The 16,901-nt window shown below is 44.7% G+C and overlaps 1 protein-coding gene across 1 annotated transcript in view; it reads left to right on the forward strand.

Annotated features, from left to right (window-relative positions):
• Window positions 1–16,541, forward strand: part of HEATR9 (HEAT repeat containing 9) — a 31,869-nt gene extending 15,328 nt beyond the window's left edge. The window contains exons 7-16 of the mRNA XM_063121495.1: window positions 1,431–1,491; window positions 2,096–2,226; window positions 2,346–2,534; window positions 4,092–4,184; window positions 7,192–7,311; window positions 9,190–9,263; window positions 12,424–12,475; window positions 14,081–14,167; window positions 14,279–14,370; window positions 16,457–16,541. Coding sequence (XP_062977565.1) covers window positions 1,431–1,491; window positions 2,096–2,226; window positions 2,346–2,534; window positions 4,092–4,184; window positions 7,192–7,311; window positions 9,190–9,263; window positions 12,424–12,475; window positions 14,081–14,167; window positions 14,279–14,370; window positions 16,457–16,541 — 984 coding nt within the window. The remainder of the gene's footprint in view (window positions 1–1,430; window positions 1,492–2,095; window positions 2,227–2,345; window positions 2,535–4,091; window positions 4,185–7,191; window positions 7,312–9,189; window positions 9,264–12,423; window positions 12,476–14,080; window positions 14,168–14,278; window positions 14,371–16,456) is intronic.
• Window positions 16,542–16,901: the final 360 nt, after the last annotated feature.

Below are 16,901 nucleotides of genomic sequence, written 5' to 3' on the forward strand. Positions count from 1 at the left end.
AGTGCGGGACAGTGGCCGCCATGCCTCTTCTGTAACATCTAGTTAGATCTTTAGTTGTCCTCAATTAACAGTTGGCAATAGTGGTGTCTATGGGGAAAATGAGTATGTGTGTAATAAAGTGACAATTATGAGGTTAAATATAGAACCTCCTATTATTGTGGCCTGGAGCAAGACTGTACTGTTGATCTTCCTTTCCTGTTCCTTTTGCTTCCTGCCTAGTATTCCAGCAAAGTACAGCTTCTTCTGTTAGTGTGCATGCACATAAAATGAGGAAGAGATTTGTTTATGTATAAACAAGGAGTTTCTGTACAAAACTGACAACAAGAGAGCCTAGCAATGGCACCCTGTGGGAAAGTTTGATACTTTGATCCAGAAACTGAAATTGACAGCAATATGTTGAAAAGATTCAGCCATTAGTTTATAGCAAATGAGAACCCAGATGAGGACAAACAGAAAGTAATCTTTCTCGGAGTCTATGTCTATAAAACACACTCCTGCTTGAGATGTTTGTTAAAACCTCTGAAGCCAGCAGGCAAAACTTGCAGAAGATCTGGACTGAACACATTTTATCTCAAATTTTAACATTATCGGGCCCAGAACATCCAGCATGGTGTGGCAAATGCTGGGGACCAGGGACCCTACCCTGAAAACAACCTACTACTGCTTGCTCCAGCTTCCCTTTATTTATGTTTTTTAAACAACAACAACAACAACAACCTCCCACTTTTTAAGGACCCTGCATTCTGAAGAGAAGCACAACCCCAGGATGCTTCAGCTGCCATTTTCATTTCCCCAATGTAGAGCCCAGAGGTATTATGGGGAAACTGTGGTCACCATCAAGGTCATACTACCCCATTTCTTTGATTCTAAGATGCACTCCCCCCCCCCATATAAACATCTCTAAAAATGGGGTGCTTCTTAGAATCGCAGGTGTGTCTTAGGGTGGTTTTTTTTCTGTTGGTGGTACTGAAATTAGTGTGTGTCTTACAATCGATGGCGTCTTACAATCGAAGAAATACGGTAATTGTTGTATTTGGTGCCAGAAAGGGTTTTCATTCCAGGTTAAGGTGGCTAGTAACTGTGGGCATAGGGCAGACTTGCCTTACTATTAACATATGACTTTTCTGTAATAGATTAATTTAATAGCTATTGATTAAATTATAACTACTTCATGTAGTCATATGATTAATTAATTTGTAGATATTTAATTGATTAATTTATAGCTATTTGCTTCTTTTTGTGCTCCTACTCTATGCTTATGGTACATAGTATTCTGGATTGCATGAGGATAGTGGGCCAAAAGGCGTACCATTTGGCCAGTCATCTTTTGAGACCCTTCTGCTTCAGGGAATATGGTAGATGTTCTGTGATAGATTTTCATGCATGTAGGTGGTTTCCAGCTACTCTGTTATTAGTACTTATTCTCTCAGCTTCAGGAAAGCAACAGTCTACCTTTGCAGTATGAAGCAGCGCGGTCTCTGGCTTTGCTGGGTGAGTGACATTGTTTCTGGGAGCACATGGAGAGCATCAGCAAAAGGTGCTATGGGGGCATTACAGCCGTTAGTACATGCTGGTGGTACATTATTCAACAGTGGCATTTCTCTGTTCAGTCATTTATTCCTGGAATCCCACAAGCTCTGCAGAAGCATTTTTTTAAAATATTTTTATGAAATAAGCCCATTTTGTGCCCTATGTTATGTGAATTTATTAAGTATTTCAAAATATGATTTTAGTTGGCTGGTGTGTGGCCTATTGGGGAGAAAAATCTCTATTGGAAAGGAAGCAAGTATATAGGAATATGCCTTGGGGGACTGATACCTACAAGAACATAAGAAGAGCCCTGCTGGATCAGACCAAGAGTCCATCTAGTCTAGCACTCTGTTCATGCAGTGGCTGACCAGCTGTTGATCAGGGACCAACAAACAGGATACGTGTGCAACAGCACATCTTTATGTGCCATGCACCTAAAACCCTTGCAAAGGGAGGGGGTTTGCTCTGGTACATTCTTGTTGCAGAACTCAACCTTGAGGCAGAATTGCAGTGGAAAGATTCCCAAAAACTCCTTTAATCACTTCCTCTGGATTCTCTGGAGCAGGTTGCCTAGAGACCTCTGTAATGAAAGTGCTAATTAAACACCTAAAGTTGGTGAGCCTGAACCGGAGAGAAGATACATTGGCTGCTCTGAAGGTCTCTCTGCAAGGATGGTCAATGATGCCCGCATTTGAGGTAATATATAAACTTGGACCATTGATAGGCATATGCCGTGCCAGCCCTGTGCAATGTGGTCCTATTGAGACTGCATTCATGTCAGTGCTTCGCCTAATACAACTGCTGTCTTTTCCTAGTGGTATTGTATAGGTGCCCGGTCCAGTTTAATCCGAAATCTAGAGCGGTTGGTGAATTTGCAGGATCCATTGGATGATGTAGCCTTCAATGCAGCCCTTTGCTTGGGGTACTTGGACAAGTCAAGTCCAGTCGCCCAAGAGATGATGCTCATGTGCCTGGCCCAGAATGACTGGAAGAAGAAAAATCAGGTGGGCATGTTGCTTCCAGATATCTCTGTGAAGTCCCTCTGAAAGATTTTCCCATGAACAAGAAGAGAAGAAAAGAGAACTGGAACTGTCCTACATTGTAGAGAGAGAAGGATGGAGATGCTCTTATTGCTGCTACCTTCTGCATAGAGAGTTTTTTTTTTAAAGGGTACTATTGTTTATCACCTTCTGTGATTTCCCCCCTTTACCACATTTTAGTCCCTGTTAGTAAAAGCTCTGATGAGATGAGAGAAATCTGCAACACACAACGGGAGGGGTCATAGCTCAGTGGTAGAGCACCTACTTTGCATGTAGAAGGTCCCAGGTTCAATCCCTGGCATCTCCAGGTAGGGCTAGAAAAAAAATCCTGCTATTGCTGCCAGTCAGTGTCAACAATACTGGGCTAGATGGATCAATGGTCTGATTCAATATAAAGCAGCTTCCTATGTTCCTAATGGCTATACACAAGGACAGATCTATGCTGAGGCTCTACCAGATGGTGAATGGAAGCCTTGATCCAGACGGAACTAGACAAGGCATTGAGAGATGTATGATTGGATCTCCCAGTCATGAGCTATCTTTGTACCAGCCTCATGATAACATTGTGTGTGCAAGGCCATGGTCTTTTTTAGTGTGTGTGTGTTTTGCTTTTGTTCATTTTTATTCTTTTGTGAACTGCTTTGGGATTTGTTTCAAATGAGAAGCAGAATATAAATATTGATGATGATGATGATGATGATGATGATGATGATTGAAAACCTTCAGAAACTGGGCCAACCAAAATATATCCACAAAGCAGTCATATTTAAACATGTTCAATAGTCAGGAAATTTCTGAATCAATAAAGTCCATCATGTCTGTCTAGAAAAACCACCACAAGCATGAAAAGAGAGATAATAGGAATAGTAATAATAATAATAATAATAATAATAATAATAATAATAATAATAATGTTAAAAGCATCTGCAAGGGTGAGGAATCAGACTGGGATTGTAGAGTTATTGGTGTGTGTGGAGGGCGCTTAACCTTTTCTAATCACTTATTGGGCAGTATTCAATGGTAGTCCTACACAGAGCAGACCTATTGAAGTGAATGGGGCTAGTCTGAGCAGGATTACAATTGGATATTGCCCATTGCATGCACATTTTCATTGACTTCTCAACGATCTAGAAATGTACAATAACAAACACTGACATTTAGAAAAGGTAAGAAGTCAAAGCTTCCAAAGACATGAGCTAAAAGGATTGAAAAGCCAGAAGTGTAGATTCCTAGTGTAAAAATATGTCAGCATGAGAAATGTTGGGCAGTGAAAACAGTTGCCTAAAGAAGTTTTGGGACCTCCTTTTCTAGAAGTGTATTAGGAGAGATTAGATCGGTATCAGTCAGGGCTGGTGTAGGGAAACATGACTCAGTCCCAGGGACTGGAGCAGATAGCATGAGTTTCTTTTCATTCTGCCTTAATACTGTTTACTTACATGGGACTGCTTGGGGTGCAATCCATATTGTCCCTCTCTCCCCCACTGAACTTGTGCTCCTGCCATCAACATCTTCCTCCTGTAGGCTTTAGTCATGCTGGTGAAGCAAATGGGCATAATGGACGGTGTCATTATCCGGCGCATTCTAGATCAGCTTCAACGTTCTCCTGTGTATCAGGTAAGCAAATTTTATTCTGCCGAGCCTGTTGTACCATGTCAAGGACCCACAAATTTCCATGAGTAAATCATGAGCGTGCAATAAATCGCTTGTGTAGAGAAACCCTAAGCCTTAAGAGAGGCAGTCCAACCTTTAAGAATGGGAGGGGGGGGAGATACTACACAAAAGCTGAGAAACCACCAAACAGTCAGTGGTTAGGGCAAAAGGGGTGGGGCCAGGAGAAGGCTATGTAGCCATCTGGGGGAACCCTAAAGGGCCAGATTTGGTTCACAGGCCTGAGGTTTAACACCCCTGTTCTACACTATTTAACATCCCTATGTACCTCTGGATTCTTTCCACGTCTGTGTGCCCTCTGTAACCAGATATGCTCCTCTAGACATGTATGCAAACTTGCAGATGTACTCAAGGTACACATTTATTAAGGAAACTTTTAACTTTGGCAATAGGGCACCTGGCAAAAGCGGATCCAACCACACACACACACACACTCTTCTTCAGGGCTTTTCTGCATGAGGTTTTTAACCCACACCTTTACTGAGGCTTCTGCTTCCGTATACTTTGAGGGGTTAAGATTGGCCCCTTTTTTCTTCTTTTCTTTTTCTTTTTTCTTTTCCAGATGTGTTTGTGGGTCGTTTTCTGCACAACCATTAGATGGCACTGTGGTATAATGGAATTGGGCAATTACGTGAGAGTCTGCCAATTCTAAATAATACCATACTTTCCTTGATCTAAAAAAAAAAAGCAGGGAAAATGGTTGCAAAGAGAAGGAGATGCCCTGGAAGTTGATGATATCATATAAAGGACCCATAAACTACCATGAGTGAGCAATCACAAGCACACAATAAAAGCCTCGTGTAGAAAGGCTCTCAGTTCACAGGGGTATTTAAGCACAATAAAGAATCCTCTCGGTGAAACAGGCTTGCACTCATGGATGCAACACAGGCATGTCTTCCTGACTATGACTCTACAGTGACAGTCACCTTGGATCTTCTGTAAAGGCAAGCATCAGCTTGGCCACATCTTCCAGAGGCAAGGAATGGGTCCCAGCCACAATCCTTCCCACTAGTTAACCAGGGAAGGCTGCACTGAGTGGCTGGGCTCCAACCAAACATTGTCCAAAATTAGATCAAATCTGTACACACAGAAACACACACACAAATAGAAAAGGGAGTCCAGAGTACAAGGCTGCAATCTGTACAAGAACCTCCTGAAAAGAAGAGAGAATTGTACTGTTAGCGGATGGTTCATCTGTCCAGCGACGTGAAGTTTGCCCTGTCCTGGATGGGGTTGCACTCTCCCTAAAGGATCAGGTCTGTAGTTTGGGGGTGCTCTTGGATCCAGAACTGTCACTTGAGGCACAGGTGAACTCAATGGCAAAGAGCACCTTTTATCAGCTTAGGCTGATATACCAACTGCACCCTTATCTGGACAGAGATAGCCTAGCTACAGTTATCCATGCTCTGATAACCTCTCGTTTGGATTACTGCAATGCGTTATACGTGGGGCTGCCTTTGAAAACGGTCCGGAAACTTCAACTGGTGCAAAACAAGGCAGCACGGTTACTAACAAGGACTGGCCGAGGAGACCACATCACGCCAGTCCTTTTCCAGCTTCATTGGTTGCCAGTCCAGGTCCGGGCCTGATTCAAACTGCTGGTATTAACATTTAAAGCTCTAAACGGCTTGGGGCCAGGCTATCTGAAGGAACGCCTCCTCCCATATGTACCTGCCCAGACCGTAAGGTCAGCCTCAGGGGTCCTTCTCCGTGAGCCCCTGCCAAAGGAAGTGAGGCAGGTAGCTACAAGGAGGAGGGCCTTCTCTGCTGTGGCACCTCGGCTGTGGAATGAGCTCCCTAAGGAGGTTTGCTTGGCACCTACATTATATTCTTTTAGATGCCAGGTGAAGACCTTTTTATTCTCCCAGCATTTTAATAGTCTATAAATAAATTTTAACTTGGTGTTTTAAATTTGTAATTTTGCATTGCTGCTGTTTTTATCTGGTTGAGTTTTTATATTGTATTTTATATTATGGTTTTATACTGTTGTTTTATACTTTGAATGGTTTTAATTTTTGTGAACCGCCCAGAGAGCTCCAGCTATTGGGCGATATAGAAATGAAATGAAATAAATAAATAAATATATAAATAAATAAATAAATAAATAAATAAGTTACCTTGTTGAAACTCTTAGGCCTTAGCTAGACCTAAGGTTTATCCCAGGATCATCCCAGGGTCATCCCTATTCATGTAAATGACACACAGGATATCCCGGGAGCAGGCAGGAACAACCCTGGGATGATCCCGGGATAAAATTTAGGTCTAGCTAAGGCCTGGGTCTCAGGGCTAATGAACATTTGGAGTTTTGATTAGTAATGACAGATCTGACTTTGCTTATATGACCTGCAGGGCAGGTAGGCAAAATGCCTTCGCTATCATAGAATCAAATAATAGTAGACTTGGAAGGGGCCTATAAGGCCATTGAGTCCAACCCCTTGCTCAATGCAGGAATCCACCTTAAAGCATCCCTGACAGATGGCTGTCCAGCTGCCTCTCGAATGCCTCTAATGTGGGAGAGCCACGACCTCCCTAGGTAACTGGTTCCATTGTCATACTGCTCTAACAGTCAGGAAGTTTTTCCTGATGTCCAGCCAGAAGCTGGCTTCCTGTAACTTCAGCCCATTATTCCGTGTCATTATCCCTGCTCTTGTTTCACTGTGGTTAGACAAGGTTTTCCTAAAGCAACCATCTTTGTGGCTGCCAGCTGCCTCAAAGTCTGCAGTGCCTGCCCTCCTGTTGACCATCCTGCTAATACGTTGTATGCTAAAAGGTTTGTCTGTGTCGTGGTGGACTCAGCTGAAGATGTGATAGTGGTGGATGGAAGAGGAAAGGCAGTACCACTTGGTGAAGTGGGGGGTTAATTAAGGAGCAGCCTGCAGGGATGATGTGTTCAAATCAAAAGCAGGTCACTAGTTGAATGGCTCACATCCTCTTGCGACCCCTTTCCACCCAGCATCGTGCTGACGCTGCGAGGTTGTTAACCATCATTGGGCTCGATGCAATCCAGCAAGAAGGCATGGAAGAGGATGTGTTTAACATGCTTCTGGAGAAGTTATCCAATGAACCATTACTGGTGAGGCTGAAAACTTGTGGGACCTCTGCCCCATGGATTATTTAGTTTTGCTAAATCAGCTTCCCCCCAAACAGGTGCCCCCCTGATGTGTTGGACTGGAGGATTATGGGGGTTGCTTTAGGGATACTTTAGGGTGGATTCCTGCATTGAGCAGGGGGTTGGACTCGATGGCCTTGTAAGCCCCTTCCAACTCTGCTATTCTATGATTCTATGAGTTGCAGTCTGACACATCTGGAGGGCACCTGGCTAGGGAAGGCTATGTGAAGTACGGGACAGAGGGCTGCACTTATTTCTTTTTCCATATGGCTTGATGGACAGTTCAAACAGTCTAAAAGTTGATGTTGTGCCTTATTCAGTAAGCATTTACAGCCACAGGTTTTTTTAAAGAATTGTGTAAAATCCTTTATTCTGAACTATTCACTGAGATAGTCTAAAACCCTCTTTCCCCAAACTGGTGCCCTGCAGGTGTTTAGGACTTAAACTTTCATCAAACAGCATGAATGCTGGGGGTTGTGGTACAACATCTTTGGAAGGCACCAGGTTGGGGAAGGCTACTGTAAAGGATACCTGTCTATCTTCCCAAGATATATTGTAATGGCTGGCCCTCCATGGATGCTCATTTACAGCGCCCCAAATGCTCACATTACTGAGGGCCAGCTGTCCCCAGCATGCCTTGGAACAGGTAGACAGGGGCTGTGCTATAGGCCAGGGGTCCCCAATCCCCGGGCCATGGACCAGTACCGGTCTGTGGACTGTTAGGAACCGGGCCGCATTCTCACCAGCAGGCCCGGCGTTGGTAGGCAGTGGCCGGCAGGCAGCATGGGGCTGAACTGGCCACCTCCCCCCACCCCCGTTCTGTGGAAAAATTGTCTTCCACGAAACTTGTCCCTGGTGCCAAAAAGGTTGGGGACTGCTGCTATAGGCAGTGGGAAATAGACAGCTGCCTAAAAACCTCAGCAGGAATGCACCCCACCTCTAATTGTTTCAGAGGTGGGATGGAATGGGGCTCACCAGCTGTAAAGCTCAGCTAGGAGGTGTCGTGTTTCCCAGAACACTTTTACTTTCGATGGGAGGCAATGACGAGGCTTGCTAAGTAATCCACAAAGCTTTTATTAAGCAATAAATGTCTCTTCTACCTGAATAGAGTCTAGCCCCTTGGAAAACTATGCAAACTAAGCAAGACAATTGCCCATTCAAGAAGAATAAGAAGCTACTTCTCAAACACCCGTAACTTCAGAGTGCCTGGTGCGGTGGCAGGTTCTGGCGTATTCTCTCGGACCTTCTCACGCCTTCTTTTCATGCCATGCATTTCAGCTTTTGGCGGACCCTAGCATCAGCTAGGTTGTCGGAACGCTCATCCCCAGAAGAAAACTCACTTCCCACTGAGTGTGTAGGATTTGGCCTTTTAGAGATAAGCTCTGGTGAGGGCTGTCTCCCAGCTGGGGAATCGCCTGTGAGAGCTTCCTCCCCCACTGGTACAGGCTGGTTGGTATCTGGCGCTGCGTCTTCTAGTTCTGAATCTGATTCTGATTGATTACCTGAAACATCTTCTCCCAAAAGAGGGGCAGTAGGGTTAGACATGACAGGAGGGAAGGAATCCTTGGAACTGTACTACAAGTCAGAATGCTCATATCCAGCTCTACAGAAGACCAGGTTCTTCTATTTCTGATTTCATTGCAGACACAGTGAATTGCCCATTCATTTCAGGCATGAGGTTCATCGCAGGTATAATCCTGCGAAGATCCAGAGGCAGACACACATCCGGTCTCAGGGGACCATAGATAGCCACCCTGTGCTGCGATATGCTTTGATCCATTCACCCAGTGCCACGTGATTTGTACCTGATTTCCAAGCCTGCCTCTCTCTTCCTTCGCCCAGGTCGTCAGGCAGTCTGTTGTCCTGGCTGTCGAAGAACTGAAGATGAAGAAGCGAGTCTGGGATATTGTGGAGAAGTAAGTGGAAAGGATATGCACTGTCTTGTTGCTGTGCTCCATTCTTTCCTTCAGGATGTACAAGCAAGCCTTAAAGGGACAGTATTTGTTTATGGGATGTATTTTGAGACCCAAGTGTTTTGGTATCTGGTCTAATGGTAACAACCATTACCCAGAGGACCTTCTCTTCTATTGCTCCCAGACTGTGGAATAGCCTGCCGGAGGAGGCCTGTCAGCTTGACAGTCTTTTAGCATTCAAGAAAGCTATCAAGACTGATCTCTTCCAGAAGGCCTATCCAGTGGAATTTTAGGATGCTTTTAGTATGCTTTTAGGATGTTTTTTTTAAAACAGTGTATGCTATGTTTTTAATCAGTATTTTATGTATTTTATGCTTGCTGTTGTTCCCCACCTCAATCCAATCTGGAAGCGGGTAAGAAATAAATAATTATTATTATTGTTGTTGTTGTTGTTGTTGTTGTAGTAGTAGTAGTGGGGAAGACTCATGATCAGGAGGCTGCAATATTGCATATAAGCAATAATACTTTCCCCAGCTGCCTAGGATCACACCACAGGCAGCAGCTCCCATGCTGTGAGCATCAATGGGACTACAGAGGTATGTCACTCATGGCGGGAAAACTGCAGGTATACTGTGAGATTCATCCCCCCTCCCAACCAATTATGTTTTCTAACACTCATTATTTGAAGAGTAATTTCATGAACTAGAGACCACATTCTTAAGGTCACAGAAATCCTGATTTGTATTAAGGTGTGTACAGATTATTATTTTTCAGGGAGTTTGATAAAGTATAGTAGAGCTATCATTTCCTGCAATACACATACATGGATAAATTCATTTAGCAGGCTTTTGTAGCACTTGAAGCTGGAAAAATCAAAAATAGCTCACTGAAACATGATCTGAGCCACTGGAGCAGATGTTTCGCTGTGACGGTCCATCTGTGCTTACTGGATAGCATGTAATTCTTTCCTCTTACAAAGCTGTTTTTGTGCTGGTTTTGCAATGCTACACTAAGCAGGCTTGCTCCCTAGGAAATGTGTTTATGATTGAAGCTGTAAAGGGTTTTCAATTAATATATCTACCTATGGTCCAAACTATGATCAATATGCTTTAAAAAAAACATGCTTAAACTGGCCACTTTTACTATGAAGAAAAATCAGCCTCTGCAAACAGAAACTCTGGGGTCAAATAGCAATTGTGGAGTGGGGGGCATTTTTGTCAGGAACCTGCTGTGCACCCACAATCTGGATAATTAGCCCCTACATACTTGTGCTGAGTTTAAACACAAGTATAAAAAAGTACACTTATAATAAGGTGTAATTTGGTGCTATATTTAAGTTATGTGAACAGATGGGTACTTTGCCACATATGTGCCAATGTAGCCAATCTTTTTCGAGAGAGAGAGGCGAGGAAAGCACAGATTTTCTCTTAGGAGTGAAACTGAGTCAACTGGAAACTGTTGCAACCTAATCATCATGCCATCACTCTGTGGAAAGTGGTTGCAGTTTGAAACCATAGCATATTTCATTAGAGTGTGCACCCAAGGATTTTTTTTTTAACAGCGAACATTTATTGAATACTCACTTATAAAGGACACCATTTTTATTCATTCATTTATTAAACACTGTAGACACTGATGCCCTACTCCGCGTTTGATTTGCCTGACCACAGGAGGGCTATTGCATGTGTGTGTGTGGGGTGGTGGTGGTGGAAAAGAGGAGACGGTCCTCAAGCTCCAGCATTCGTGGAGCTTTCTGGTGACACTGGCCGGAAGAGGAGCTCATGAGGTGATATTAGCCTTCGGGCGCCCTCCTCCTGGCCTCTTTGAAGCACGGCTCCCCGCAGAGAGGCTCCCAGCACAGCCATTCCTTTTCACATTTGCTGGTGGGAGCAATGGTGCCCTCTCAGAGGCAGTGGCTCTTTGGCGCAGAGATGGAGCTACTGGAGGGCAACTGGAGGACTGTTCCTGCTGCGTCTGGATCCTCCTCTGGATTCCTACTCAATGCCCCCCTCAATTCGTGTTTATTGCTTGAGACATTAGGGTGTGCCTGGGCCCACCCAGCACACCCCTTGTGCACACCTATGTTTGAAACTAGAGCAAACAGAACTCTGCTGGCTAGCAATTGTGCTCTTCCGTCCTCCATTTTGTTTGTAGTTACTAAGAGTGCAATTCTGGGCACGTTTTGACAGGAAGAAAATCCTACAACTCCTAGTAGTCCCCAGCCAGCTGTGAGCCAGAGCTTTTCTATATGTGGCATTAATTGTGTGCTCCTCATTCCTCAGTCGTACAGGGTCTACTGAGTTCTCATTTCTTTACATAACACTGTGATCCTCCAGTTTTGCTTCTGTTTCAGCAAGTGCTTTTTTTTTTTTTAGAACAGAGATAATATTTCTGATGGCAGAAAGAAAATGCTTTTTCTGCTTGTGTTTCTGCAGTCTTCCTTTATACCACAGTGCCCCTAGAGGTTATGTAGCCGAAAAGCATGAAAGGAAACACTCCTTATGTAGTGCTTGGATGTCAATGCTTTGATGAAACCAAAAGTAGATACAAAGGTGCCTTGTATAGAAAACTCCATAGGTTCAGGGCTAATGCCATAAAAGCTGTGAACAGAACATTGTTCTTGTTGTTTGAAAACAATAATAATCTGAATATAAACCTGATCTTCTGCATGTTTACTCAGAAGAAAATCACACTAAATTCAATGGGTCTTCCTCTTAAGAGTACACAGATTAGCAGCCTTTTTCTCTGGCCACTGGCATCCAGGTGGGAGAATTTTGGAAAGTTTGGAAATATCCCTTTGACTGAACTGAATGGGAAGCATCTTTAGGAAGTGTTCTTTCAAATGGTTAGAAAATGTTAGCTCAGTGGAACTCAGCTCTCCTATCATTCATAAATAAATAAATAAATAAATAAATAAATAAATAAATCTCATAGGGAAGTGGACTGCAGTCCATGAGAGCTTATGCCTTCATACATTTCTTTGTTTGTTTTTAAGGTGCCACAATAGCCTATGTAAACCGCCCAGAAAGCCTTGGCTATGGGGTGGTATACAAATGTAATAAATAACAATTCTTTGTTGGTTTTGCTGTAACAGACTTAACAGGGCTACTCCTCTGGACATTTCTCTCTGATATTTCAGTTAATGCTTCCTTCATCTCCACAGGCAGCTGAAAGATGAGAAAGAGGAGATCCGAAAGCAGGCTGTGATTGCATTAGTAAGTTGCACTTCCTGTGTACCCAGATGACCTTGGGTTGTTGTCAGCCTGTAATTTGGAAATGGGCACTGCAGATACTGGGGGAAACCCTACGTCATGCAAGTGTGCTGCCTCCAGTAGCAGAGGCAGTAAGCCTAGATACACCAGTTGCTGGGGAACACAGGTGGGAGGGTGCTGTTGCACTTGTGTCCTGCTTGTGGGTTTCTGGCTGACAGCTGGTTGGCCGTTGTGTGAATGGAATGCTGGACTAGAAGGACCTTTGGCCAGATCTAGCCGGGCTCTTCTTACATTCTTATGGACTTCCCTTTCCACAATGGGATTTCCCCCTTTTGCTCCTTGTCCCTGCAGCCCTCCCAAATCCGCTCTGGAGGATCCCAGATTTAGGGGGTGGAGAGGGGTCTGCAGTGGGGAGGGGAATTGCCTGCCTGCCCATTCTGCTGGCGGAAGCCATTCCATCAGTGAAAGGGACTGGACTGGATACAATCATTATGCAAAGTTATATACCAGCCATTTTACACCAGCTGAAGTTTGCAAATATTTTTCCACGGAAGGGCCATGTGCAGCACATTTCATTAATCAAATCTGGATATAACCATGGCATTGTGTACCTGTGGCCAGACCTGCCTTCTCCAGGAAAGGGGCTTGGGCTCAAAAGCCCTTGAGAACCATTGGGAAAACTTAGGATTCATAGATTAACTATCTTCTTCCACTCAGGATGTTTCATGTCTACTTATAGAATTTCAAAATAAGTGCAGGCTTCCCTTTAGATATTCTGCTTCCCTTTTCCCATACTAGTTTTCATCCCCACTTCAGTGATTTTTTTTAAAAAAGATTTGTTTCCCCAACATCTTAGCCTCTTGCATTAACCTTGTCAAGTCTCCATTTTGTTATCTTGTGTGCTTCTATATTTGGCCATGTGTCCCAATGGCCTTGCTTTTGGAACAGATGGCCCATGGTGATAGGCAAGTCTTGTTAATGTCTCCCTGTTTGGAGGTTATGCATTCATGTGTAGGTAGGCTGAGTAAAAACTACTAATGTGGAGCTTCTGGGCAACTCTACATTAAGGAGAAATCATGTTGTCTTACCAGGGCTTTGCTTCCTGCTTCTCTTGCATGATTGTCATGGGCTGCATTACATGGGTGGAGAGGGGCGACCATGTAGTCTGTAATTGAAAACTTCCCCTCCTCTTGATGCTCATATATTTGAATGGGACAGTGCCCTCTAGTGGGTGTTTTGCAGCACAACTTCAGCGGCATATGTTAGGAAATCCTATGATATTTCAGAAGAATTGGGATATCCAGGTTCTATTTTAGAATGGGATAACCAGGGGAAGGTGTGGGAGATGTACAGGAGGTTGACAACATAATCCAAAGGACCCACAAACTTCCGTTAGTGGCCAGTCACAAGCGTGCCGTATATCACTGGTGTAGAGATGTGCATTGTGACATTTATTTAATAGCAGGACAAATAATGCCCCTTCCTGTACTTCAAAATTTACCACTGCTTCACAGGCCACAGTATGCTCATGTGCACTTGGGCACATTTCTGATCTCGTTTGCCTTCCATAAACACAAAGCAACACTCTGCTCCTTTGTCTCTTGCTAGGGTGTCCTTGGTATTCGCCAGAAAAATGTGTTCTTTGCCATGCTGGAAATGCTGGAACTAGACTCCAGTGAGGATGTTCGCATACAGGTTGGTGCTGGAATGCTCCACAGAGACTAATGTGGAGAAGGGCCCTTCTACACTGGGCTGTCTGTATCTTTTTTTCCTGCTGATCAGTATCTTCCCCCATCCCCAACACAGGTTATCAGGGCATTTACCTCTTTGGGAATGAACAACATGCATGTGAGGAAGAGCCTTATGCACAAGGAACAGACTGAAGGGATTCTAGCCAGGTATTGTGCACATGAAGGGATGGAACTAAGGTAGAGGAAAGCCATGCTTAGCATATCTTTCTGTTGCTAGAAGAAGGGTTGTTCGAAAGCAGAAACCAGCCGGGATGCTACACTGAACAGGGAGGTTGGACTAGATGACCTCCAAAGTTCCTTCCAACTCTTTGATTCTAAGAATCTCCAGGGAGGCAGTCAGGGACAAAGGAAGCAAGCAAGTGAGGGGTGAAAATCCCAGACATAGAAGGGAATGTGTTGGACCCATCGTCTGGGAAGTTGAGGCTGTCTGTAACTGGCAAGAATAGATCTCCTAGGGGGGCTTCCACACACAGTCTTCGGGGCGCCCCGAAAGCGCTTCAGGGCGCCCCGAAACTCCTAGTGTAGCTACCTGGTCAGAAGAGACGGAGGAAGAGGTGGTGGCGGCGGCAGCGAAAAGTTCCCAGGGCCCGGCGGCTTCCTTGCCGCCGAGCCCAACTCCCCGCCGGCCTCCTGCTGCCGGCAAAAGAGCCACCCGGGTTGGAGAGCTCAGCGGAAGAAGGCGGGCTCTTCCGCTGAGCTCTCCAACCCGGGTGGCTCTTTTGCAGGAGGCCGGCGGGGAGTTGGGCTCGGCGGCAAGGAAGCCGCCGGGCCCTGGGAACTTTTCGCTGCCGCCGCCTCTTCCTCCATCTCTTCTGACCAGGTAGCTACACTAGGAGTTTCGGGGCGCCCTGAAGCGCTTTCGGGGCGCCCCGAAGACTGTGTGTGGAAGCCCCTCTAGTTACAGGAAGGTTTTATAGGGATCAGGGAGTATCGCTTTGACCTACTGTTGCCATGGCTAGTCTCCCTGCAGTTCCCGCCTCTGGCCTGAACTGGGTGGCGGCGCACAGGCTGAGCCCCTCCCTAACTTTCCTCAGGTCGTCAGGGGTTTCCAAGGTGATGCCTGTGGACATCAATGTGCTCACCAAGCCCCCTGCCCCCTGGTTTTTATTTTATTTTTTAAGTATTTTTGTAATAAAATATTATTAACTGAGAGGATGGCAGACTGTAAAATAAAGTGCTGCCCTCCTTTATTTTATTTATTTATTTATTTATTTATTACATTTTTATACCGCCCAATAGCCGAAGCTCTCTGGGCGGTTCACAAAAATTAAAACCATCATAAAACAACCAACAGGTTAAAAACACAAATACAAAATACAGTATAAAAAGCACAACCAGGATAAAACCACGCAGCAAATTTGATATAAGGTTAAAATACAGAGTTAAAACAGTATAATTTAAATTTAAGTTAAAATTAAGTGTTAAAATACTGAGAGAATAAAAAGGTCTTCAGCTGGCGATGAAAGGAGTACAGTGTAGGCGCCAGGCGGACCTTTACTGTAAAGTAAAATAGTTTTTGTGTGTTTTGGAGCTCAGACCCCCACCTCTGCCTTGTACTTAGGCTTTTGGGCAGGTTCCCCTTCTTTTAGTCCCACCAGATTGTCTTCTGGGAAACTTGTGACTGGCCATGCCCACCTTGGCAGGCATTTTATGAGTGGGTGATATCTTGTGAGAGCAGCCATGGTACACCCTCAACAACCGTGCCTACTATACCAAAATGTTTGGGGACTCCTGCCCCACAGGCTTGAGTCCTAACAGGTTGAAAGTGACTTGATGGAGCATTTGCATATATACAACGTGCATAAAGCGGAGTTGCAGCCTTCTACTTGGGCCCGGAAACCTTTCTCTGGGAATTCTTAGCTCAGCCTCGGGTTTTCCAAGCAAGATGTAAGATCAGCATTAAGAGCGGGTTGCTGGGGGCAGATTATGTAAGAACTGGAGAAGATATTCCTATGAAAGGAGATAGAAATATGTATCCTTAAATTGAGTCAATGGATTCTAGCCATGATGGTCGCGTCTTTGGAATATCAGTTGCTGGGGAACATGAGCAGGAGGGTGCTGCTATACTCATGTCCTATCTGGTTGGCCACTGTCGGAAGAGAACACTGGATTAGCGAGGCCTTTGGCCTGATCCAGCAGGGCTCTCCTTATAGCCTTATTCATAAACCTCCCTTCTGTTTTGCTTTCTCCCTGCGTTTCACTCTCTCTCAATCTCTGCCTCCCATTTTTCCAGAGAATCTGCCAAAGCCTTGAAGATCCTTGGTAAAGTCTCTGATGCCCAAAAAGAGTTAAGGCTCCAGTCGTACAGGGTCTACTGAGATCCCGTGTCTTTGGATGACCAGAGAGGCAGGAAGACGAGATTAAAACATGGCCTCTGGTTTTCCAGTGTGCAACACAAGGAGGCTTTCTTTGACCAGGTCTGTTTACAAAGTGCATTTCGTCAGCAGTTACTGGGGGCTGAGCAGCCAAGTTGATAGCAGGTGATAAAAGCCTCATCTGGAAGAGGCACCCTGGGACCATCCATTTAAAGTTGCTGGTCTTTCTTCACACAGGTTGGTTGTAAGTTGTCACTCAGTTGACATGCTTTCCAGCCCTTTCAAATAAGCCTAGGTGTAGTCCTGTCACCTTAAGCAAATCATCAGGGCCCATTTCCTCTCCTGGACATGCCAGGGCAGAAA

This window comes from Elgaria multicarinata, chromosome 3 (genome assembly GCF_023053635.1).
Source record: "Elgaria multicarinata webbii isolate HBS135686 ecotype San Diego chromosome 3, rElgMul1.1.pri, whole genome shotgun sequence".
In the NCBI taxonomy this organism is placed as follows: Eukaryota; Metazoa; Chordata; class Lepidosauria; order Squamata; family Anguidae; genus Elgaria; species Elgaria multicarinata.